The following is a 27,679-nucleotide window of genomic DNA, read 5'->3' on the forward strand; positions in this document are numbered from 1 at the left end:
TGACAGCAAAATTTTGATGTTTTTTGTGTGTATCTTTGGACAGTTATTGAATTGTCCTGCATTCATCAATGGTGGACTTTAGTATCTTATAACTGTGACTCAACATCTTGTAATTGTGAGATCTTTCTCTTGTAATAACAAAATACTGCTCTCATAACTGAGAGAAGTGGCTTATCTAACCTGTGTAGCTACAGGAACTGTTGCAGGTTATTGTGGTGGTTGAATCAGTTAAGAAGCAGCGTACAGAGTTTTAGCCAAAATGCTAACGGCTGTGTTTTGTTGGTGAGCTGAATGAAAATGCAGCGAACAGTTCAAAGTGCCACCATCAGGTTATAGTTTTTGATTGGAACATCTATCGGATGGTTTGCCAGACTTCTTGTCTAGCAACATCATGAGTTCAAAACTTCAATTTGTCCAAGACTTTATGACCACATTCTTGAAAAACTCCCAACATTCCCATCAGCTTCAGCTGTACATTGTGCTAATTAGCTAATTTTAGCATGCTAACACACCAAATCAGCATGTCAACCTTGTGAGCATGTTAGCATGTTGACGTTAGCTCAAAGTACAGCCTCACAGAGCTGCTAGCATAGCTGCAGACTCCTAATTTTGTTAAAAAATGCAACAAACTGAGTGGACAAGGGTTCTGGTTTTACCACACCCTTTTCAGAGGATGTGTTCAAAAGCACATTGAAAAAATTTGGACATGAAGTGCAAAGGCCTTTACTTGAAAATGCCTTTTCATTGGGTCATCAACTTATTGGTCACTGATGTTAACAGCCCACTCAAAAGTTGGAATAAAGTATTAATACCTGTGGCGTAAAAGGTCAGTTAGTTCTTATAATAAATGTTTGTTGGTAAATGTTTTAATAGGTGGATCAAAGCAAAATGAACCCACATGTTGCACCATCCCTGATCCTCCACCAACAGGAAACAAGACCGGTAAAGCCTGAACTGTCATCAACATTTACAGTTTTACAGTTCAATCAAAGTTTCTAGAGATATATTTCTGGTTACACGTTTCATAGATTAATTATCTTTTCTTTCTTCTTACAGATGCATCTCTAACTGATTCGCCGTATTCCATGATCACCAAACCTTTGCCTGATGGTAAAACAGGTAAATCATTGGTTCTTCATTTTGGCATAGATGGTATTAATGTGTTACCTTGTATATATTGGAAGTTTTTAACAATTAAAGAACCATGAAACATAAGTGTAAAAAGGCATATCATATTGGAATAAATTCTGTCTGTTAATAAAAACGCAAAGAAACAATAACAGTAATCCAAAATTATTATGTCTCCAACATCTGACATAGAGCTAGAATGTGAGAAATGCAATTTGCATCCAAAATAACAGCCTCAGCAGGCCTGTACTGACTGTATTTTGGTTTGAGTTTCTTATTTTTGGTTTTGCCTTCTCAGTTTTTCTTTTTTCTGATTTTGGTCTTTACAATAATTGGACAAATGTATCTGATAGGAAGCAGATGGTAGTAATTTTTCCTCCCATGAACTCTGTTGTTTGTAATTCTTCATCTCAATACACAGGTACACCGCAGCTGAATGACCCGACGTATTCCTTACTGGAGAAACCCAAAGTGCTTGAGAACAATGACCAATACCTGCATAGTTTTAAATAAACATTTAGCTTCTGTCAGGCAAAAACGTACTTCTGAAAGCGTTGTTTGTTGCAAAATATGGAAAGAAAAATGCTTATTCCTAAGTTTTGGAGGTGAAGATTAAGACTGTTTCAATGCAACTTTGGTACCAGTATTATATTCTATTTTATTATATTCCTGCAATCCTTTTAATACATTTTTAATAAACATTTTGTTGTAAAAAAAAAAAAAAAGAAAGAAAGTTAAAACAGGACCAGGAAACAAAATGCTTTCATGTGCTCTGTTGCTTTGTTTGAGTTGAACTGTTCAAAGACGGGATGGACAGTACTTGCAATAGACTGTATTTTGTTTATGGTACAATACAGTGACTATGTTCATGTTATCTTCAGTTAAAGCAATTGTGTCTGATACTGTTATGAGTATTGATAATAAAAAGATGTGTTTGGTTCCCCATTGCATTTGTGTTCATTTATTTACAGCATGCTACAGATGTAAAAGACTCCAAATAAGAGTGGTTTATACTCAGCACATCAGTGAGCAGTTACATGTGAAAAGAATTCAATTGGTGTTTGAGTATAAAGTTTATTTTTTAGAAGAGTCTATATAGTTGTAGGAATTTGTGCACTCAAATATTTTTGATGTTATGAGGGGAATTATGAATTATTATTGTGCACAACTCCAACATGAAATTATTCATCCAGTGGCATAACTCATATTAGAGTATGTGTAATAATAGGGAAATAGTCCTCCTTGTTGGACACACAAGACAGGTCAATTAGAATTATAGTTGTTATTAATCTTAATTATGATTTTGCAAGGGTATAGGTCTTTTAAGGTTAAGTGACTGAGATGCAAGCACAAGAAAACACAAACAAGGTCACTTTAGTTACATGCACATTTATTACTAATACTACAGCTGCAAGTACTAAACACTACAACATTTTACAAACAAGACACAAGAGGGAAAGGGAAACTGGTACACAAGGCTATGGCTAGTGAATGAGTTGAATGCATGATGTAGAGTTATCTATTGTGTAGCTGGTATGAGAAACCTGATAAACAGATGAAATGACCTGAGAAGCAGCGAGTCAAATTAACAGTACCACAGCTTAGTTCAGAATTGCCGATTGAAATTACAAATCATGAAAGCACCAGGGTTTAAGCTGTGGTGTATTTTCATTAAAAGTCATTGGTGTGCTTAAAGACAATATTAAGCTATGCAGATTGATTTTATAAGTTTATAAGCAATAAGGGCTAGTGTGATACAATTTGTATTGGTGTAGTTATAATCTCATGAACCATATTTAATCACACTGTACGTATAGAGGCACAGTAGAAGAATCATAATCATACACTGGAGAAATTTGAGTGTGTTTGTATTACATGTCACTTTGCTTGGGTCTGCTAAAGTCTTCACCTTTCAAACATACTCTCTGGAGGAGATCAAGAAATAAGGGTGTAAAATGACTAGAATAACTTGCAAAAAATAAAAGGCCAGAAGACAACTTGGCAATAATGGTGTAAAATGATTCCCAATACTTATATAAAAATTGGATATAATCAGGTAGAATTGAATATGCCAGTACATATCCTCAAACACCTCAAAACCTGTTTTGAAGAGTTTTGACCAACAACGAGTGACGGAGATAAAAGATACATAATAATTGGTCAAAAATTAGGGAGGGTGGATGATAAGGTGTGACCTAAGCCGACCCAAGGACATAAAAACAATGCCCCAAAGAAAAAGCTTTGGAGCGATTTGGTTCTTTGTAAAAGCGCTACTTGCTCCCCTTTTTTTGCCGGCAATAAAAGAACATTTTGCTGCTTGGACCTCTGACTCCCTTTTTATTTTTCAAGAGAGAGTTTTTTGCTCTGGTACATTTTTCTGCAACAATTTGATACAAAAAAGCAAGTTGATGAGGGTTTTGTACGAATACTTGCTTGCTCCCTGCGATGGCTTCTAGCAGAGAATGGAGTCCAATGCGCTGGGGCGAGGAGCTGGATCTGGTAATAATGAGTGAGTAGGCCGGTCCGGACTTGAAAAGGTTCCATTGGAAGAGAGCTTTCCACCGGCATGGCAGAAAGCAAGAAGAACCAGCAAGCAGCATCAAGCAGCCTTAAAGAGCCGCCTAAAAACAGCTTAAAAACATCAGCTTAAAACAGCAAAACAGCAGACAGCCCAAAAACAGCAAAAACAGCCAAGAGTCTCAGATAAGACACTGTTAAAGTTTCAGTCTGCCCGCCCAGAAGGTGCCTCCTGGCCAATCCCAGGGTTGCAGAGTTCTGGGGGAGCAAAGTCAGTCCCCCCCCTGTCCACGGACAGGCGGGTATAGTTCCTGAACACAGTTACTCCATTAATCAACGTATTTACAATTTAACAATTGCATGAATCCTAATTTTGCATGGATGATGGGATTATGTTAGGGATACATGTCTTGGCTAAAAGGCAGTGGAATAAAAGTCTAACCAAAGTGCATAACAACACACATATGATATACGCACATCAACATACAACAATAATTGTCCTTAGACAAAATCTAAAACTAATCCATAAGTTTTACAGTCCTCTGGTCTTTGGTCTGACTGCAAACGGCAGGGGTCCATGCCCTTTGAGGGTGTGTGTGTGTGTGTGTGTGTGAATGGGGCATGGCATATAGTGCAGCATGTCTTGTGCCTTATGCAGGTTTGCCCAGTGATCAGTTCTTGGGTTGGTCACTCAAGTCCTGAAAATCAAAATCCACAGTGGGATTAAAGTTGGTGCCAGCTCGTCTCTGTGTGTGACTGGCTCTTAGAGGTGAGTTATGATAACCAATGGTGGGGGTCGTTTATCCAAATGGTACTAACAATTCACACTGGAGTGCGAATTGGTCTTCCTATCTTGCTGGCTCTTGTAGCTTGAAGGATCAAAGATGGTTTGGGTCAGTGGTCGGGTTCAGTGACCATGCAGGAGATGGGGGGTTCCTTACTTTATGGGCCAGCATTCCTTGGGTGTTGAAGAAAGAGCTGGTCTGTTGTTTGAGGCTTGTGCTGTCTGCATTCGAAACATGCAGGGACTTTATCCTCCATAGTTTTGAATGAAGTGTTTGCTTTTGCATGAGATGTAAGATATTTTGTATTTTATGTGTAAGTTTTTGGTTTTTGTGTGTAGAGTTTCGACAAACAGGGCCCTAGTTTCAGAAACTGTAACTAAGATACTTCATGTGTGTGCTGTGTGTTTGGTTTTATGTAATTTATTATCAAGATTATCTTGAAAGTGACACATTGTAAAATTTATGACAAACGGCTGGGTCAGACCAGAACTTAAGTTGGACCATTTTATAAAGTAACATGTTAAGTTATTAATCTAAACATACAGGGTGTATAAAACTGAGCATGATAGCTGAAAAGAATCGTTGGTGACGGAAACAGAATATTTCGACATCGCTGGAACTGCTTATCAGACAACAGTCACACAATGTGTGACAAGTGTTTGCTGAGGAAGTACAGAGTGCAAATGGGGTTAACGTCTATGAGTGCAGGTTTGAACAGTGTGTGTGTCTGAGTTATTTAAGGGCTTATTTGGCTGCAGTATTACTTAAAATGCTTTCATTGTACCTCACCCAAAAAAAGAGTCTACACAGCCTCTTTCCAGAGTTCATCTTGAACCACTGCACAGTCCAGACAACCTTTTCTCACTGACAGCAGAACACACACAACTTTCTCTTGGATAGTTTCACACAAACACAGAACAGGAACTTTATTTCAACACACATACATGGAAATAGAGAAGGATGTAGAAATGACTTGCATCAGTGATCTGTAGTGCAGCACTGGGCAGAGAGAAGTGTGATGTCACAGAGAGCATGATGTGTCATTCAGTGGAATTACAGTGGAAACAGTTTTCGGCTGAATATAGATGTATTTCATTGTGGTCATGATTTGGCAGATTGTTGTCCGTATGAATACACGTTAGTGTTTGAACATAAACTGAAGAGTTTGGAAGTGAGGATGTAAACACGTAAAATGTGCTGCAGATCCACAGAGTTTTGTTGCTTGTTTGTGTTTGAATGAGAAAAGTATTGAGGACATTTGAAGGTTGTAGTCACTGAATGCTTTCTGTGTGAATATGTATTATAGTTTACTCAGTACTGAACATGCAGGTAACCAAAAAAACTATAAAAGGGAATTTTAGCATTCTTTCACCATAAAAAGACACTGAGAGGTGTTGAGAAGGAGGTTTTCTTTTTTCAGGAAGAACTGTAAGTTTCCTGTTTTCAGCCCACACAGCAATGTGTCAAACATTATTCTGCATATTGAATCATTTCAATCTGTGTCAGGATGAGGGTCAACATCTACACCTGCCTGTTTGCCTTAGTTCTGGGCTGTAACGTCACTGCAGGTAAGGAGTTTTTAAATTTATCTTTTAATATGTGCAATTCTTCTTGTCACCTGTTTTAATTTACATTTGTATAACATAATAATAAAGCTTATTATTATATACAGAAACCAGGGAGCCAGACAGAAGATACAAATCAAAGATAATGATTTGGTTCATTGATCCCCTCTAGTATGAAATCTGGTTTTGGGAACCACAACCAAAAACAAATAAGTAATAAGTGTAGTGATGCTGGTATTAGTTAAAAGTCTAGCAGCTACTACTAGTTGGAGCCTGTTGAGTGATTTCTGGTTTACATTAAAAGACAGAGAGACAAAGTCATGTAAAACTTTTGTATCTTTGAAACTGGTCAAATCTTGGAACTATTTTTAATTTTTCATGATAAAAACAGGACTGAATGAGCCTCTTGATGGTAAAGACGCATTAATTATCATGACTTCATGCACGAAAAAGCATTAATTCATTCATGTAAAACCTCAGGAATGTACAAGAATTGACAATATCTAACATCATGTCTTAATGCAAGAACAATACGTTAATTAATGCTACAACTAAGGTATTGCAACACATTCTCCCAGGAGTGGTAGTCAACAGGTTGTGATATGTAGCACAACAAGCTAGTGAAGCTGTACACAGAATCGCATTCCTGCACATGCTCAGTGGTGTCTGCTTTACACAGAACTACTCTCCTGAGACTGAAAACGTGATCACTGTTATTAGTCTTTGGAGCCGTTTCTAAACAAACTAACGTGACCAAACTCTTCATGATGAAGGAACATGTCACCCAGTGCAGCGCTGTGACTCACTGATGTGTTTTTAATAGTTTCTGGACAACAACGGAGGAATAAGATATATCAGGCTTTGATACACACACAATACTTGTTAGTACATCAGTTAATTGTTGGTAGTGAGTAAACAATATAAACATTGTCAGACTTATCCTTTACAAACTGCTTGTGAGCTTTAAGGTAATATTGCATGATATATATATATATTAAAATATATACAACTTGCCTTGTCCTCAGTATGTGGAGGGTAAAGTGACGTGCAGCAGAGAGATGAATGGAAGCAAAGTTAACTAACTAACAGCTGATGGTGACAGAGAGCAAAAATTCGATGACCTCGACATTGACACAGTTCAACAGTAGATAAGTTACTGCACATCCTCGGAGTGCAGTGACTTATCTGGTGGTTATAATGACACCAAGGTCAAATTCAGTTAGCACTCAACAGTTAAATGGGATTCTGACTCTGATTGAGTTCCTTCCAATATTAGAAACTGTGACGTTCTGGAAATGGATGTTTAGTTATTGTAAACTGTGTTTGTTTTTCAGAAATAATCCATCAAATAGTCAAAGAGGAGCAACGAGTCTCTCTGCGTTGTTCTCACTCTGTGGAGGGTAAAGTGACGTGGAGCAGAGAGATTAATGGAAACACAGTTGACATATTAATAGCTGATGGTGACGGAGAACAAAGATTCAATGACCCCCACAAACGATACGGTTCAACCGCAGATAAATCACTGTTCATCTCTAGAGTTGCTGTCTCAGACTCTGGAAAATACTTGTGTAATAATGAAGCAGCTGTGGAACTGACAGTGATCCCATCAGGTAACATCAAACTCTGTCAAAGATGCTCTGCTTTTTGTTTATTTATTTAATGTGACTGCAAGAACAACAAACACTTTACATTTACTCTTATTACTGTAATTGAGTAGGTTATTACTGTTCATTTTATGAATGTATTTATTGAGTTTTTTAAAGATTGAAGTCATTTTCATACTGTAAGAATCATGCTGCCCCACAAATCAATTAAAATGTGTTGGACAGTTATAATCTGCATTTTATTGTCAGTTGGTGAAGAAATGGAGAGAAAACTGTCTTTATTTGGTTTGAATATTTTATTTTCTGGTTAATAGAAACAAGCTCTGTGTTTTTGTTCATGTAGAGTTGGAAAAATCAAACCTACTGTTCTAAAGTTTTTAACATGTAACTTGATAACCTACACTCAGATATATAAAATATATAATAATAATAATAATAATAATAATAATAATAATAATAATAATAATAATAATAATAATAATAATAATAATAATAATAATAATAAAGTTTATTTATATAGCACAAAACCAGAGATTACAAAGTGCTTTACAAGGACAAAATGAAGAAGCAAAAGACAAACTTTTCCAAATTTTCAGTGTTTCATGATTTCTATTGTAAAACTTTCGCTATTGTAACTGTGGGTTTGAGTTTGCCTGATTATGATGATAAAACAGAAGACTGGTGGTGATAACCTCTCCCTAAATGAAAATTAACTGATGTTTCTGGTTCTGCCACATGATACATGATACTTTTATTAAAGATAAACTGTCCATCGACTTTGACAGTGTTATAGGAGAATAATGATAAATCTCTGGAGGACTCTTTTAATGATGTTCTTTTTAAAACTTGATCTTTAAATCTTGGTTTTCACCCAATCTTTATGTCTGCTGTGTACAGGAACCATCATACAGAATGCTACAGAGTGGGCTGAAGTCATTTTGAAATGCCCTCATGATGATGCTGGGTCTGGTGTAAATTGGACCAGAAAACTTAACGGGGAAATGACTGTGGTTGGTCGTCATGGGAAGGAAGAAGAGCATACTCAAGACCAAAGCAGAATTCATTCTTCAGATGAGGGCAAGAGTTTGGTAATACAAGAGATGCAGCTTGGTGACTCTGGACTGTACTACTGTGGAGACAGACCAGCTGTGTATCTGAATGTGATCAAAGGTGAGCAGTCTGAAGTCAGGTTTCCAAACAAATGTAACGCAAATTTTAACTGAAATTTAAGAAAATCAATAAAAGGAAATGCAAATTAATGTGCGTTTCCATCCACTACTGTTTTGCAAATATTGGTGGCGCTGATTCTCCCATTCAGTGCAGGAAACTTCAAAAAGAAGAAGATGGCACAGTAATGACGTAATTAATAGAGCGACAGTCGAAGCTGAAGTGATGGAAAACGTGGAGAGCATGATGGACAAACAGTTGACATCACAGCTTCTTTCTTTTGGAAGTGTTTTGATAACAGTCTTGTGTCAGTTATACAGACACGTATTGAATGGTGCCTAGGTGTTTTTTATGCATTAAATTTAAAAAGTGCATAAAAAGGGTGGACGGACACCCACCTTGAGAGGGACACATAAATGCAGTAGCGGTGGTAAATAGTAGTGGCTTTCACTCTGAACTGTATCTACTAACGTTTAGCTAATACATCGAAAGTTTGCTAAAAAGACCAACTTTTTACTTTCTAATATACTTTTTGCAACCAAGTAATTACTGGAATGGTAAATATGGAAATGTGGAACCCGAAACACAAGACCCTTGTTTTTCCACTGTCTTGTGACATGTCACACTTTAAGGGTGTTTTCACACCTGCACTTTTTACTCTGGTTAAATTGAACTCTGGTTTGTTTTCCCTGTTGGTGAGATTTGTTTGGGCAGGTGTGAACACAGTAATCACACTCAAGTGTGGCCCAAACAACTGCACAAGACTCTTTAGAGGCGGTGGTCTCGGTTCGGACCCAAATGAACTCTGGAGCAGTTTGTTTGTGGCGGGAACTTGATCCAACCTCGATCAAACGTATTAGGTGAACTCCACAAGTTTGAGCGAAACGGCTCCCGTAGCCAGGTGAGCTAGCCAGGTGACAACTAGCTGGAGAATGAATCCAGGTCGGACTTGGACTAGCGCAACGTAGTACATTGTATCCCTGTGTTTACGTTCTTGCTCCCGCCCCAGACACATCTGACCAATGAGTGAACGTTCTAATGTGGCTTGCTTGGATTCTTCTCTGTGTGAAAACAAACTGAGGGGAAAATGCACCAAGTTCACCAAATCATCAACTGATTCAGACCAGAGCAAACAAACTATAGGTGTGAAAATGCCCTGAGTCTGTCTACAAGACTTTTTAACATGACTGTTGTTGGTCAGATTGGTTATTTTGGGGATTGAACCTGTCACCTTTGTGTTCGTGAGGAGAGTCTGGAATCCAAATATAATTGATTTCCAAATTTTGCATTGGTTTTATTTGTTGAGGAGTAAACTTGAGATCAACATTTCTCAAACCAAAATCATACAGCAGCATAATGTCTGTCTTGTGTCTCTTTATTGATGTGTATTGTCCCAAAACACACTCTCACTGATAAACTGCAATGTAATGTTTTTTTCAGAGATTGCTTCATGGTAAATGCAGTTCAACTCTTTAACTTGTAAAACATGCATTGAATGTCTGAATTTTTTCGTTATCTTGCAGCTCCTAAAGAGTGGCTTGTTGTGACACTGAGCGTCGTCCTCCTCCTCGTCGTTATCATCATCATCATCTTCTTCACTTGGAGGTGCAGGTTCAAAAGACAAGGTGAATGAAGGACAATATGGAAATATGTCCCAACATTCACACATGGAAATCATTTTTGATCAAATTAAATATCAGTGAATACAAACTTAAATGAAAACTTCGCAACACATTAAAACCAAATGATGATGCTTTTTAAATGGAAAGCAGCTGATGTCAGTGGTTGCGCAACTGGTGTTTGAAGCAGACAGTGCAGTGGAGTAATAGTTTCATCATATTCATGCTCTTGTTTGGCAGGAAGTGGTGAACAAACAGTTGAGACGGTCTATGCAGAGATGCTGGATGGGTCAGTGTTTGATCCTGCACAAGGTGAGAAACAAAACCACTCCTCTGTACTCAAATGCTATACAGCTAAAAATGGTCTAAGACACTTTGAGGCAGTTTTGGTTTTATTTTTGACCAAGACAAATGAGTAGATTTTGTGTTTTGCCTGTTAAACGCACCACAGTGCTATCATCGGCGCTATTTGTTCCTTACATGTGTACAGAATTGTCTTTTTGTGGGTAAAATTGGAATTGGTCAACATCCAAAAAGAGTTAAGCTCAGTAAATATTTGGATAAATGTTAAATTTGTAGGTGAATCAAACCAACCTGAATGCACATACTTCATCCCCCATGATCTTCCAGCACCGAGAAACAACACCGATAAATATTGAGCCGTCATCAACATTTACAGTCGCAATCCAACCTCTGTTCTGGTTTTACATTACTTGTAATAATGTTCATTGCATGTTCTCATCTTACAGTGACACCTCCACCAAATGAAACCCTTTATTCTTTGATCAACGAGCACTGACATCACAAAATAATAAAGGTGACTTTTATCATTCTACACGTTGGTTTTGATGGTATTTAATCACATAGCATTCAAGTTCAGTGATAACAGTTTTTAGCAGTTATGCAGTACAATATGAAGGTAATTTCAACATTATTATAGCTACAACTAGTAATTATTGTCAATATTGATTCATCTGCTGATTATTCTCTTCATTAATTAATTGTTTACTGTATAAAGCAGTGGTAGGCAAATAGCTGCCTGTAGCAAAAATATTTGGCCCCCTGATGAAAGTTTTTGACTTTCATAGTTGACATCAAAACTTTTTCATACTTTTTCACAAATCTACTGCAGAAATAAACACAAGACTCCTGTAAATTCCAATTATTGTAATAATAACCTTGTTACATTTAATCCTGCACCCACTCGAGGAGAGGCATCAAACTGAGGTTGTGCCCTGCTATTTAAACAGTGAATGGTGTTGAAAGTAGTTAAAATTTAATGTGTTAATTCCACAACTTTAGTCTGTGCGACCAGAACAGATTTGGCAGCCGAACAGAATTGATGTGTTGATGTCCTTTTTCCCCTCAGATACTGTCCTTAACATTGTTATAAATTTATTTTACTCTTCAGTGAACTAAAAGAAATAAACAAGAAGCATGTAGAAATGCTGCCTGCAAGTCAAAAGTCAGGGCTTCAACCTGCTTTGCACACTTTGTTTGTAACGTTTTTTTCTACCTTGCCAATGAGCTTGTGCATAAACGACCATCTGTTCCGTAGCCTTGGTTGCTAAGGTGGTTGTTAGGTGGTTACTAAGGTGTTTCCATGTGTCGTTCACGTTGTCCACTCTCATATTTCAGATGTGATTCAGCTCCAACATGTACGGATGGATTTAAGAAGTTGACATTTGAAGTAAAGAAGGAGAAAAAGAAGTGAAATCCTGCTACTATAGTTTGTTTACGTAGCCTCCGGAGCCGGAGGAAGCTTCCTGAAACTGACCAATCAGAACAGAGTGGACTCATCAGGAGGCGGGGCCTTAAAGAGACAGGAGCTAAAACGGCCTGTTTCAGACAGAGGCTAAACTGAGGGGCTGCATAAAGGACCAGTAAAAGATAAATAAAGAGTTTTTAACTGTAAATCATGCGAAGATATTCCAGTAGAGCCCCAGAATATAAATATAGAGCTGGAAATATGCAGAATATGCCCTTTTTTAATCATTTTTACAGAAAACCCTTTGGACCAAGTAAAGAAAGTGTCACAACTTCCTCCTGCTACCTGGACCTTAATCAAATTAATGTATAAAATGTATATGTAAATGTTTTAAAAAACTGTTTCAATTTAACTTTAACTTTATTAAAAAAACTGATGTTATACACTTCACACCAGTTCTGTTTTATTTTCTTCTTTTCATGTATCCAAAGGTTTAATTTCACTATTTTAAAATCATTCAGGTCATAAATTTATGTTTAGAAATAATGTTAATTAATCTCAATACTTACAAAACTACCAATATAGATAGTTAGATAATTTAATTAATATTTCTGCTTTTGGCTTTGACGGCTACATCCAAACAATTAATTATACACTTCAAAAGAAGCACACACAGTTACAGTCATTACTCCGTGAGATGTTTTTAGGAGAAAGGTTGACTGTACATACTTTGTAGAAATTAGCTCAACGTTTAAATTTTACGTCTTTATCATGTGTCCAACTGTTCAGACTCTCCCAAAGAATGTGATGATGAAGAGGGCACTTCCTGAACGCAACACTGGTGTAACAGTTAGTAAAAAGAAGATATTAAATGTCATAACCAAAGGTTATTTCACACCAAAACATATCTGAAGTAATAAAGTCATAAACCCAGTGGTTTCCAAAGCCAATGGTCAGCCAGCATTAAGCACATTAGTAGAATAATAACTGGGTTTGTCACATGACCACTGTTTTGCACATGCTTCTGCTGTAACAATAATATAAAAATGTGAAATCTGACAAGCTTTGCTGCAGTTTAATCTGCATTTAGTTAAACTGGTATGTTTAAAACATCTGTAGCTAAACCAGATGAACTGCCCAACCCAGGTGATAGTCTCTGACCTCTAGTTGCACTATGGAACAGTTTTCATCACACCGTGATACACAGTCCTGCCAGCAGTTTCACACTATTTCACTGATCTACAGGTGGCTGTAATGTGCCAAGAAACACAGCAAAGGCAGAGAAGAAGACAGCAAGCTAGTAAACACTTTAAAAAATGTCTTTGCAAATGTTTTATGAGGAAGGAAATGCACTATTGTTAGATCTTAAGGATACGCACACATGTTTCTGAAAGTAACACTCAATGTAAACTCAATGTTTGTTTACAAGAAAACTCCACAGTGTACCTTTAAATTACAACGTACCCTAACATTATTTAAGATATGAGCCACAATCTGGAACAATGTATTTTATTGCAATTATCACCAACATCTATTATGATCAGTCTATAGCCTACTTTTGATACAAATTTACATCTTACTATTTGCCCTACAATAAAATGCTAAATAATTCTGTCTCCTTACAAAGTATGACCAGTATTAATAATCAATAAAACACACATAGCCCACATGATACTTCACAAAAAACTGGTTTTACATTTATTCTCATTTACTTTTAATTTTTAATCTAATTTGTTTACAGATGGATCAGCATTTTTAAACTTAGCTACTCTAAATGTTTTTCAGTTGTATGAAAGAAGGAAATATTCTGAGTCTTTATTCTGACACAGTTTCCAGGACTGTGACGCTCAGTTTTCCAGAGTCAGTGTGAAGGGAAGAGGAAGAAGAACAGCGGGGATTGGTGGAAAACCGTCTCACACACTGAGGCTTCATACTTGAGTCAGATGAGCAGCAGCTCTGCGCGACTCTGCTGAGTTTCTTCTTCTTCTTCTTCTTCTTCTTCTTCTGAAGATGCTCAGGTTCATGATCTTCTGCCATGTTTGGTTCCTGCAGACACGTCTGATCAGATGCAATGAAAACTTCACAGGTACAAGTGAATTTCATCTTCATTCATAATTACATTGTAGTACATTACTTCTGTATTCATATACTCACATTGTGTGTGTGTGTGTGTGTAGCAGTATTTTTACATTGTGGTTATTTGTAGAAAGTCTGTCATAAGAAATTAGACTATAATACAAATCTGAAATCTTACATAACAGTCATGCTATTGTAAAAATGTTTTGTTTTACAATGTGTCTCAGTCATATTTTATCTCCACAAATACTGCAACATATTTCATTACTATAATTGATATGTATATGTTTAAGCCACTTCTCAACATTTTATAAAGTGCAACCAATAAAGGAGTATAAATAGTAATTCTTTAGCAACAAATAAAATATTCAAGACAACTAAATTTGAGGTTTTCATCTGTCAGTGTCTGTTTTATTTTACATTAACTATAGTTTTATAATCCACATTAATCCTTTCAATAAACATTTCTGCACATTTTAGATTGTGAAAATATTATAATTTCTTCACATAAAATTCTGATATGAGCAACGGTGTTTCACAGTTCTCGTGTCTAAATTAGGATGTTATATTTGAAGTTTTTAAGTTTGTGTTTTATTTATGTAAATATAATGTAATTGAAAATGTAGACATTTAAATGCTGTTATATTTTGTCTACATACAATAGAACAAAAATGTAATTCTTAACAAAATTTTAAAAATCAACAAAATTTGAGGTTTTCATCTTGCAATCAGTAAAAAAAGTTTCTTAAATATGCAATTAATGCCTTTTTGCATAACGTATGTTTATTTTTGAGACAGTTTTGTCCTCTGCACATTCATGCAAACTATTCTTGTATTAATGAGTTGTTTTCTACTGTATGTTTACATTTAAAATTTCTTCACATAATCATATAATACAGTTTTCATGTCTATACGAGGGATGATATGTTATATTTGATCAAATCTTTACTGTTTTACTTTGTGGTTTTAAAGTAATTGAAAATATATGTTTGTGATATTATTGTCTTGTTTTGACTTCTTGCATAATATAGAACACAAATTGAGGAAAAATGCTTTTTGAGTCGTTTCTTTACATTTTATAAATTTAAAGTAAAATAGTAAAATAAACAAAAATTGAAGTTTTCTTTGTCAGTGACAAAAAATGTAAAAAAAAAAAAAAAAAAAAATCCATTTACCATATTTTTATTTTACACATTAATCCTTTTAATAGCATTTCTGAACATTTCAGCAAATTATTTGTACTTCTGCTCTTTTTGTAATCAGCTGCTTACAGTCACTGTATTTCCTGTATTGTTGTTTGAGGCAGACAGCGAGCATGTTTCCACCAGATAAAACAGGAAACAAGGCTAAAAACTGACCATCAGCAGGATATGAGTGATACAGCCTGTCATCTTATTACAGCAGCGGATAAATATAGAAGAAATAAATAACAAAAATATAAGTACTGATGGGAATCTGTAGACAATATTTCACTCAGTATAAAGCTGAGTGAAATAATATAGTTTCAATGAAGCTATATTATCTATTTTATAAACTAAACTACTGAATGTACTGTATATATTACATGTAATACTGTTTGAACTATTTGTTCAAAGTTTACAATAAGATAAAATTCTGACTTGTTACAGATGAATAAACAAGGAAAATGAGTAACTGATTACATTTAAGGGAAAATAAAGAGTTTAACTGATATAAAAGCATTATAAAAATAAAAAAAATCAACATGAAATACATGTTTTTAGTATTAAAAGCAGCATTTTTAAAAACAAAGACGGAATTACAAAATAGTAAATATACTTTACACATTACTTAAACAGAACCTTACAAACATAATGAAATATTTCAAGTAAAATCTGGTAATTAAAAGTAGAGACAATGAGAAAGAAAACATGATACTGGAACAGGAGATAAAATAACATAAATTTAAAGATTAGTTTTCATTAATGAACTGATATAAAGCTGTTTCTCACTCTTTAATCTTCAGGCCTTCAGGTGGGGAGTTTCAGCTCTGCAGGCCATCTCTCTCCGCCTGCAGGTACCCGGTTTTCAGTCCCGGAGGATCTCCAGCTGTGCCTGCTGTGCGGCAGCTCTGACGGCTCTGATGTGGCCTGGTCTCAGGACAGCAAGGACCTGGTCACCCGGCACGGAAACTATGAGAACAACCGGGACCGCCGACATTACCTTCTGCTGTCCGGCGGCGGCCTCTGCCTCCTGCGGCTCGACGACTCTGACAGTGGAGAGTATCGCTGCAACCAGCAGCTGGTGGCCGAGCTGCAGGTGCTGACAGGTACACTGGAGCTGGAGCTGTGAGTGGTGCATTGTGGGAATGAGTGTCATATCTGAAAACATGTCTATAAACAGCTGGACACTGGTTCCTGGAATCAGCAAAGCTTTGGCCTCATTCGCAGGTCATTTAAGATAAAATCCAGCTGTGATTTAATTTAAACTGTTGTTTACATTTAGACACATACCTGTATATGTATCTCCCTCTTGGCTACATCCAGATCATAATCAGCTATTCTCCAGTCCAGAGGTGGGTGTTAATGCACCTGAAGCTGTTTGGTAACTGCTAAAAACACCAGAAGAAGAATAACTTCTGCACTTCAGCAGTTTAGCTCACTAGCTAACAACTATTCCTAAAACACCCCCTATTTAGCATTTATAAGCAGTATATGAACATAATAAGGACATTTAAGTGTTTATTAATGTCTAGTATTTGTCAACAATAATAGATTCTCCTATAAAGACATGTTTTATATTATGACATTTTACTGTCATTAATTATTTGTTTATACAGCATCCTCCACTTATTGACCTCTAGTTGTTGACAAATACATTAATAAACCATTGTATCTGCTAACAGATACATTATAGTGTGTTTTAAATATAATAAACATTTATGAACTGTTTATAGTCTGCTTATAAATGCTGAATAAGGGGATTTAAAGTGTTACTGACATAGTTACACTTGGGTGGAGTGAAGACTGAACACTGTTTGTGTCCTGAAGAGACGGATTTATTTAAACCTTTTCAGAATCTAGATAGAAGATAGAAGTCACTCTCAAATCACACAGCTGGATTTAAATCTATCTCTAATGCTTCACGGTTGCATCTAATTCAACCAAGACACATGAAGAAGTCAGTCAGTATAAATGGGAGTTATTGTGATTAAAGTCCTTAATAGTTTTATTAAATTACTTCTTTGATACTATTTAATGGCTTTTCAATGTATTTACATCTTGTATTTACATTTCTATATAATAGTTTTCATCGTCCAATATTTGCACCCTGGATTCAACTATCTTATATTTCTGATAAAGAAGCTGCTCAAAGAGTGTTTGCTGCAGTATTGAGACACATGCAGTTACCAGCAGAGACCACAGGTGTCACCAAATCACCAAAAAACTATTTTCATGGGGAATATGCCAGAATACACAAGTCAGGGTTAATGTATCATTGTGGGGGTTTTAAGTGTTTTATATTTTTAAAGATTTCTGATTATACAGCACATTTCAACCCAAAGTGCTTTACAGAAGATGTTCTTTTGTGCACGGTCCTTGTTTAATAAAGACTAATAATAAAAATAATAGCAGGTGGGTCTTCAGTTTGGATTTGAAACTAGTGACCATTGTCTCCTGTCTGAGCTCTTTTGGCAATTTCTTCCATAATTGAGCAGCGTAGAAGCTAAAGGTTTGGTTCTGACTCTGGGAACAACCAGCTGACCTGAGAGGTCTGCAGGGTTCGTACCAGGTCTGAGATCTGATGTGGATCCAGGACCTAAACCCTTCAGTGATTTATGGACAAGAAATATAATTTATTGTCAACAGTCCTCTGCTGGAGATAACAACATGTAAACATTTCTCTACATGTTGCTTTGATGTCCATTGAAGTGAACAATTGGTCAAAGTTATTTTAATCTTGTGGTAAACTGGAAGTAATTCAGCTCAAAGGCAGAATTTTTAAATTTCAAATGCCAAAAATTGTCATCCATGGAGACCCAGAGTGTTCAGTAATAAATGAATAAATGAGACATTATAAAATAAATAATTATATAGTAATTCACATGGATGTAACAGTCAGTCACATAACTTACATAACGTACCGGAAAACCTCAGGGATGGATGTCAATGTTTGTTTCTTTCAGTTTTGTTGTCTAAACATAACCAAACCTGAACCATAGAGATGGAAGATCAGAAAACTGTAATAGGAATCATTTTAATTGTCATGAAAATCATTTAAAACAGTCTAATGTCATAGTTTTGGGAGTTACGGGGTCATTTTGGAAGACAGCTACAAACAGGACTCGTTGGTGTTATGACACATCGGACCATAACTTTAACAAACATAAATATTCAGGCTAAAAGATATTGTGAAACAGCTTTTACATCATACGTTTCTTCTGAATTATGACACAATTCTATGAAAAAAGGGAAGATTTTCATGTCTGGACGTAGAAATGTTCCCACGAGGTTGGTTTGTCACAAACAGTGGTGGAAAGTAATTTACTCCAGTACTGTACTTAAGTACAATTTTGAAGTACTTTTAATTTACTTGAGTATTTCCATCTGATGCTACTTTATACTTCCACTCCACTACATTTCAGAGGGAAATATTGTACTTTCTACTCCACTACATTTATTTGACAGCTTTAGTTACTTTTCAGATGAAGATTTGACACAATGGATAATATAACAAGCTTTTAAAATACAACACATTGTTAAAGATGAAACCAGTGGTTTCCAACCTTTTTGTCTTTTGACGTCTTACAAAAAGCAGTGTGTAGTCGGGGTCACATTTCACATGTCTATGAGTTGTTAACAGCTCCACCAAATAGTGATTTTTCCCTCTAAACTTCTCACATGCTTTCATTTCAATAAATGTTCAAATGATCCCATTAATCATCAGTATGACAAATACCCATAATTGTTTTTACATAAACTTATAAATACTGGAGGGAAAAACCCTGCTGACTGTCTCTATGACTGATAACTATAATTCCTCTTTGTTCTAACATAACACATATATTAATATAAAACATAAACTCATGTGGGAACTACCTCCCTTTTTGGTTAGAATGTGTTAGTTCCAGGAGGAAGCACTGACCCTTGTTCAATGTAATCAATGAATCAGTCTCATAACTTTAAGTTTTGTCCCGACAGTGAACTCTGTTTACTCAACGAAAACCACAACCACAGCTTCTCAGGACATATGACGACATTTATTAATAGCTAAAAGTCTTGAGGATACATGATTAAGCATAATATAATAAATAAAAGAATAACAAGGCCTATACATGGTAATAAGATAAAATAATAAAGAAAATGGTTGAGAAACAGTGGCTCAAGTGGAACTCAAGGATAACGTATTGCAATGGTGAATGCTAAGAGAAAGCTAATTCAGCTTCTCTAAAGAAACTATCTTTTTAATTTTGACGTTATTCTACATCAACCCTTGATCACAAAGCCATGTTGTGCCTTTCTGTTGACGAGTTTCAGGCATCGCTGTCTGCGTTTAGCATTTAGGTAGAAAATCTTAGTTTTGATGCTGTATAAAGTCTGATTACACTCAAATCTTCAGTGTTGTTTACTTCAGAAATAAAATACTGTACGTGGAGACACGAGACTTAATGTTACAAATAAAACTTAAACAAACTAAACTTGTTTCAATCAAATTAAAATACACGTATATTTGGTCAAAATAAAAACAAAGAATAGAGACGTCTTGATAAGAATTTGTCTTTTGGAGAGTTTTCTGGAGGCCAGTTCAGAGAAGAATCCCTCTGAGGTTGTTTTTGTAATTTTGAACCAGATAAACAGAGTCTCGGGTCTGTTTTAACATTTTTGCACCAAATTACTGATGAATATTACATTTCTTTGTTTCAGGGAATTTTTAAGGTGTAGTTTACTTTGAAGTTTTGAGTTTTAAACGCAAAGTTCAAACTTCAGTCACTATCTCTGAATTTCATGATCCATATATTGTAAAACAGTTCAACATTATACATTCATTTTGTAATAAGTCTGTTCTTCTATCAACATATGAAACATTAACCTTCATATTAATACTTTGTGACATCCAACCTTCATTGATTCAACTTTCTCAAACCATCTACACTGAAATAAAAGTTTAATACTATAGCAAATTAAATAATGTTAAACAACATTATACAGTTGTTTAACATTATTACAGTTGTCATGAAAGGGGAAATTAGCGACAGAGACCAAAACTGTTGTTTGTACCAGGCTGTAAACATGTTTATTTCTGCTGTAAAGTTGGACATTTTAACATGGAGGTCTATGGGGATTGACTCGCTTTTGGAGCCTCAAGTGGTCGTTCAAGGAACTGCAGTTTTTGGCTTCATTTTACAGCCTCGGAGGTTGCTGCTTGTAAATAACATTACATAACTTGTATAATGATTAGACATTTAATTTAAATGAAATTCAGGTTTGGCTCAGGTTTGCAGGGAGGCTCCAGGAGTTTATGACTCAGGTCTGGGAACCAAAAGAGGGAGTTTTCTGAGTTGTTGAACTTTTCTCCTTGTTAAATGACCCCAGAGGTCAATTATGCTTTTAGTTCAGGCTATGGTCTCTCAGAAATGGTCTCTTGGCAGTTCTGTTCAACCTCCATTTTGTCACATTGTTAAAATTTGGTTAAAGTCCCACTGAAATTAAAGAAAGGCTGTTTTACTCATGAATCATCCAAGGTGTCCCACACTGTGTGTCCACCCCGTCAGGTCAGGACTTCCGGGTGTCTGAAGGCCGGACGCTGCTGCTCCCCTGCAGCGGCTCGACCCGACCCAAACAGAGGTGGATTCATCGGAGGGTAGGAGGGAAGCGGGAGGCCATCCTCACCCGCTACAGGAACGGTACGGTGAAAGCGGAGCGGGAGGAGAGCCGGTACAGTATGTGGAACGATGCCCTGCAGATTCTGGACCTGCAGCCAGACGATGCTGGAGAGTATCTGTGCAACGGAGAGCTGCAGGCCAGAGTCACTGTCCTGAAAGGTAGTTCACATCCTTCAATAATATTTTAATCTATTTGGGGGTAAAACATGAAGCTAATGGTTCTATAGAGGATCTAGTTTATACCAAGACTGTTTGAACTCTAATATTAATAAATGACAATATCTGTTTCATCTCTCTCATCTGTTTTATTATTGTGAAAAGTTCATTGTGTTGTGTATTTAATGTAATTATTTTCATGTGTGTATTATGACTCAAAGTAATTAATTTCCTTAATTATACAAGACAGATTTTTTGTTTAGTTTTACTAATAGTTCAGGTTAACTCTTTTAAAATAACAAAAATCATAACTTTTTATATTTTTACTTACAATGTGATGAAGTAAAGATTGTTGTTTGTTTTGTGTTTTGTTTTTATTTTTAAATGTTATATTCATTAGTTACTGACAACAAAGATAATTATTAGATTAAAGAAATGGCATAAAATCATCAAAACAGATATATGATCATCTAAAGTGTATAAAATGATAATAAAAATATGTCAAACATTAATATTCACATCGTATATAAATTAATAACTTAATAATAAGTTTTGTGTCGACTTGTTTTGAAAGAGAGACAACAGGTGAAACTGACTAAAATATGCTTGTTGGTTATGAATTTATCATATTTTTATTGATAGTTATGCACTCTGACTTTTACATTTGATAAAAAAAATATTCTTTAAAAGGCTGCAGCAGGAAGTAAGAAGAACATCAACGTGTCCGGAGTGACGTGTCGGAATTTTAAATGATCTTTTTTTCATTGATCAGTGAATCCAGAGACGACCAGGATGCGTTCAGCCACCAGTACAACTCCAACACCTGCCGACATGATATCAGGTGGGATTTTCTTTCAATATCACATCAACACCTATACACACCAACACCAACACTTATATAAATATCTGAAGGGATAAGATATTGATTTTTCAACCATGACAGAATTATAGGCAGATGATGAGACTTTGGGCCCGTAAAAGGCCGTGTTGTCATGTTGTGTCTCTTCTTGTAGTTGTTTCGTATCTTTTTACATCTCTGTAGTCGTTTCATGAACCTTTTTAGTCATTTAGCAGGTCTTGTAGTTGTTTTGTATCTATTTTTAGTCATTTGAATCTCTCTGTAGTTGTTTCACATCTCTTTGTACTTGTTTTAAGTCTCTTTGTAGTTGTTTTGTATCTCTTTTTAGTCATTTGGGTCTCTTATTGTAGTCATTTCACATCTCTTTGTAGTTGTAAAACCTTTATTTAAAGCAGTGACTCTGATTTGCCACCTTGCAGGACATAACCTGATTTATCCTTTTTAAAATTATTTGTTTAATGTCTTTGTCTTTAACAATATGTTTACTCAAATTTTAATTATTTGTGGCTGGAGTTGATTATTATTTGTGGTATACTCCCAATTTTTACATCCATAAATTACATTTTCTTTACTTGAACTCTCCAAGAAAACAGTTTGAAAAAGTATTCATGCTATGCAACTTCAGTTTAGACGTGTGTTTTATGTTCTTCCTGTTCTGTTTATCAGATGTGGTTGACATAAAGAGGAAGGAGAAGAAGAGACCCGAGAATGGTTAGTCAGCTGAAACCTACGCACGCTTCACCTACTCTCATCTCTACATCAGTTTAAGTAGAAATGTATCCTCGTCAGATGTTTAACGTTTGTTGACCAGATGTTGTTCCTGCGGTCGTCCTCTCAGCTCTGCTGATGGTGGTCGTCACCAGTTTGGGGTTAATGATCCTCCTCATGGTTGCCGTCTGTGTTTTACTGACCAGCATGAAGTGTAGGAGGAAGAGGAAATACAGACGAGCAGGTGGGTGGTCAAAATACGGGAGGTCATGAGTGTCGTTATTCATATGTTTGGTTTATTTCATCACCACTGAAAGCAGGATCTAAAAGGTTCAACTTCAAAGCAGCTGAGGAAACCTAACCTTGACATCACTTATATTTTTAATGAATACATATTGTTAAATTAAGTAAATACATATACTGAAAGGGTTTTTAAGCACAAAATGAGGCTTAATGTGGGCTAATAACTTCTTGACTAAAATATAGAACATAATTTTTTTGTTTAAAAAAGTCAATTAGTAGTGTTTTAAAGTTGTGTTTTCTATGATGTATTCTTAATTTGTTCTGATTTAATTTGTAATACAAGTTTAAGTCTCCCTATTTTGTATTTATAAGCAGTGTATAAACATTTAATAAATGGTTTATAAGACATTATAATGTAGTTATAAGCAGATATAAGAAAAATGTGAGCGTTTATTCATCAAGTATAGTATTCGTCAACTATTATAACCTATTCTATGAAGACATATTTTATGTTATTAGGTTGATTTGATTTATTGAACAGGACAGTGTGCAGTATTAAGCATAAATGATGCACTGCACCGGAGCTAGCTTGAAGCTAATTTCAGCATCTGTAGTCCATTATAATCAAAACATACAACAGCACAACAACAAACAGTACAAAGCAAAAAAAAAAAAACCCCACAAAGAACATACCATACAAAATACAAAGCTACACACAACAGCAAATCACATACACCCACAATGTCAATTAAAAATTAATAATTACAACTGTGTTTTACTATATTGTCATGAGTGCATAGGAGGAATTATAGTAGTTGACAAATACATTAATTAACACATTTTAGCTTACAAATATATCATAGTGTGTTATAAACCACTTATTAAATGTTTTGCATACTCATTATAAATGCTAAATAGGGGGACTTTTAAAAAAATAAATGAATTACTAATGTCAGGTTTTGTCCTCCATAGACTATGAGCACACAACTTTCATAAGTTAAATCTCATAGCTACAATTTTGGCTTTAATGTTGTGAAACTAAAGTTAACTTTAATTAAAAGATTTATTGATCTTACTGAACATCGGTCCAGCTCAAAATCAACACATTCTTCCTACCAGCATAGATATTATTTATCACAGACACACTGCTTTTGTCACATATGTCCTCCAGTCAAGTAACTTCAGTACAGAAAATTTAAATATATGTTTGCTTTAATTCATGAACAGTGTCTCCATTTCATAGTTTTTGCGCCAGAGAGTTATGAAAGATTTAAAATGCCTAAATAAAACCAAATCAATTGGAGTTACGACCCCAAAGTGTAATTGGACACTTGATGTGTATTATTATGCTGCCCTCTGCTGGACAACAGTGAGACGTAACGCACCTCCTCACTTTGTTTTCTGTGTTGTGATTTGATTTTAAAGTAGCGTTTAAAATTCAAATCACATGAAAAACAAATTCATTCAGTTGTTTAAAAAAAAAACTAAATAATTGTTATTCAACAAAGGTTTGAACACATCTACTCATTTAAGGGTTTTTCTTATTTTTTAATATTTTCTTCATTGTAGAACAAAACTGAAGACATAAAAACTATAAAATAACACATATGGAATCATGTGGTAAACAAAATAGTGTTAAACAAACCAAAATATGTTTCATATTTTAGATTCCTCAAAGTAGCCACTTTATAACTGTATTATATTTGTTCTTAATGCTGCTTATCGACGACCAAAGAGCAAAACCTCTGATCTGAAAAATGCACTTTTTTGAAAAAACTAAAAAAAACTTGTTTTCTTGCAGAATGCTATTTGTTAAGGACACCCAATGCATAAAACACTGTTTTTGGACTATATTATTATATTATGTGTTATAGATATTAATGCCTCACAAAGTGCAGATAGGAGCTTTTGCACTTGGTGCAAGTTGGAAGAGGTTCTACAGAATGATAATCTAAATTAAGTTAATAATTAAAATTAAATTTAAAATAAAATTAAGTTTGTTTTCAGGTAAAAAGATGTCGTAGTATACGAGGGTCAGAACTCCTTAAATTCAGTGTATTTGCTTCCTCGTCCACTGGAAATGAATGTTCAGTGATTGTGTGACTCACTCGTGCTGTAGCCTCTCTACACATCCAGGGACTCTGCGTTGTGTTTTTGTTTTGTTGTGTGACTTTTCTGTCACAATGAAGGGCGGGATTATCTCGCAGACAGACTGAATATGAGCAGCCTTCCTTGTTCTCATCATCCAAAGTGAAATCCGCCAATCAGAACATTTTGCAGATTGGAGGTTTTTCGCTTTGGCCATCGTTATGTCTTGGAAAGTACTTTCTGCTAATTGCTTGAAAAGTGCTCCATGAGTACATAAATATTATTATCATCTATATCATACTATATATCTTATATCTGCAGCCCTGCTCTGTTTCATCTGCAGCAGCAGCGGCGGCTCAGAATCATGAAGACACTGAACTGCAGCCGTGGATGACGTCCAACAGTCAGACCGGTAACACCTTCAGGACTTTATGTGTTCCATTAATCCTCAGGTGTTTTCTCACCTTAAATAACTAAACACACCTGTCTGTCCACAGAGTGTGACAAGTTTGAGAGTCCATCCCCGGCAGAGGAGACGATCCACTACGCCTCTCTGGGCCGACAGAACTGGAGGGAAAGACCCAGCAGGTCTCCGCAGCATCAGAACCACCACAACGTCATCTACTCCTCTGTTATCACCAGACCTGCTGCCAACTCCAAACAGAAACACACTCAGACTCAGACTGGGATGAAATACTACATATGAACCTATGAGAAAGCTGTTATTGAGCTTAACCATGCATGTAAATTCACCTTCTTAAAGTAATCACATAGCGTACGTAGCCAATAAATACTGATTAACATATTGTACTTAACTGCAGCAGCCGTTACAGATTCACTACATACATTTGTAAGAAATTCAAAATACATTTAAAACATGATAGCAAAGGTAAATATGTATCTCCTGTTGTATCATGAAAGTTATTTTTTTTGTAAAAGTGAACACTGGAACGTTTTATTGACAAGCAGACAACAGATTAAAGATGATCTTCAGCTTTACAAGCCAACTGATTAAAAGCATAACTATGTAATATTAGACTCTAATCAGTCATATTTGAGTTTTTGGGGCCTTTCATACACATGAAAATGTATTCCAACAACAAAAAACATTTTAAAAAGAACAAGAATTACAGCAACAGCATTTAATTAATGGCAGGAGTTTGTTCTATCAGAATGTGTTTATTAAAAATGAAAACAAATCGTTGACAGATACATGTGAACAACAACAACAGTGAGACACAAGAGGAAGCTTTGTTTTACTCCACGTTCATGTACAAAATAGACTCATTATGTGCATAATATTTTACATTCTTATGCAGTGTTGGGCGAGTTACTGGAAAAATGTTATAACTTACACATTATATAGATTTACTCATTTAAAAAGTAATACTATTACTAATTACTCAAAGTAATTAGATTACTTGTTACTTTCCTTTCATTACTCCGCTCGGCTCTAAACATCATCGAAGCCTCCACAGCCACACGTTCCAAGTTTCAACGATTAATTGATTAGTCAAAAAATGTCAGAAAATGAATCACCAGCTATATGAATAATCCATTAATCGTTTTCAGTCATTTTTTAAAAAGATGTCCAAATTCTAAGAATCTAAAACTATAGACTCTATACAGAATAGAGCTATACGATGTTTTTTTGGGGGGTTCATAGATTTGCTCAGATCCCAGCAGTTCAGGGAGACGTGGGCTGGGTACCAGGGTCTGTACAACCAACATGTGAAATGATCCGATTGTGGAACCGTCTAATCAAAATGTCAGAGGACAGAATAAATAAGAAAGTATTTATGTGGAGTAAATTATATAGTTCTCCAGTTAGAGGAGGTGGATATGCTGTATATCTATAGGAATAACCTGTGCTGTAATGTTAACTTTATTAAAAACAAGATTCTATTGAAAAAATTAAGAACATATATGCATATCAAACAGAATTTTGGCCCTGAATTATATGTAACATCTCGTTTATCTAGAAGCCAAAGATCTTTGGTTGCACAGTTGAGAGCTGGTGTTCTTCCTCTGGCCGTTGAGATCGGTCGATCGGTCGGTTTCCAGAGGAAAATAGATTGTGTGAGAATTGTGATTTGGGTGAAGTGGAAAGTGAGTCCCATTTTCTATTGTTCTGTACACATTATGATGACTTCAGAGAGCTACTGTTTCATGAAATTGCTCAACTAAACCCTGAAACCCTGTGTTCAGATGAGCAAAAACTGGAACGGCTGTTTAATTTTGATGTATTTAAGTTTGCTAACTTTATCTCAAAAGCCTGGAAAAGAAGGCGAGACAGATTGTTTAATTAGTGTTTACTTAGATAATAATAATAGTAATATATGGCAAACTTCCAACTGTAATTCAGAATGTCTGAACTATTTAATGATGGTCTCTAGATCTGAAGATGAAAGATTTTCTTTTCACAATATACACGTTGTATTCAGGTGCTGGCTTGTTGGAATCCATGCAGGCTGGACGTACAGTCATATGCATCACACAATAATAAAAATTTCATTCATTCATTCTCAAATGTGAATATTTTCTGGTTTATTTAGTCTTCTTTTATAATAAACTAAATATTTTTGGTTTATGGACAAAAAACACATCTGAGGACG

General features: G+C 35.5%; 1 protein-coding gene and 3 gene segments (V, D, J or C); 1 reads left to right on the forward strand and 3 right to left on the reverse strand.

The window, feature by feature from the left end:
- LOC122970078 overlaps positions 1–27,679 on the reverse strand; it is a 916,362-nt gene that overhangs the window by 405,720 nt on the left and 482,963 nt on the right.
- LOC122970080 overlaps positions 1–27,679 on the reverse strand; it is an 891,879-nt gene that overhangs the window by 365,649 nt on the left and 498,551 nt on the right.
- Positions 1–27,679, reverse strand: part of LOC122970079 — an 808,187-nt gene that overhangs the window by 295,424 nt on the left and 485,084 nt on the right.
- On the forward strand, positions 14,020–27,631 carry LOC122970051. The gene is made up of 8 exons (XM_044336152.1): positions 14,020–14,179; positions 16,154–16,456; positions 20,900–21,169; positions 21,939–22,007; positions 22,692–22,736; positions 22,864–22,977; positions 25,408–25,476; positions 25,562–27,631. Exons 1-8 carry the CDS (start codon positions 14,104–14,106, stop codon positions 25,768–25,770), a joined length of 1,155 nt encoding a protein of 384 aa, XP_044192087.1. The 5' UTR covers positions 14,020–14,103; the 3' UTR covers positions 25,771–27,631.

The sequence above is a fragment of the Thunnus albacares genome, chromosome 19, assembly GCF_914725855.1.
Source record: "Thunnus albacares chromosome 19, fThuAlb1.1, whole genome shotgun sequence".
Classification (NCBI taxonomy): domain Eukaryota; kingdom Metazoa; phylum Chordata; class Actinopteri; order Scombriformes; family Scombridae; genus Thunnus; species Thunnus albacares.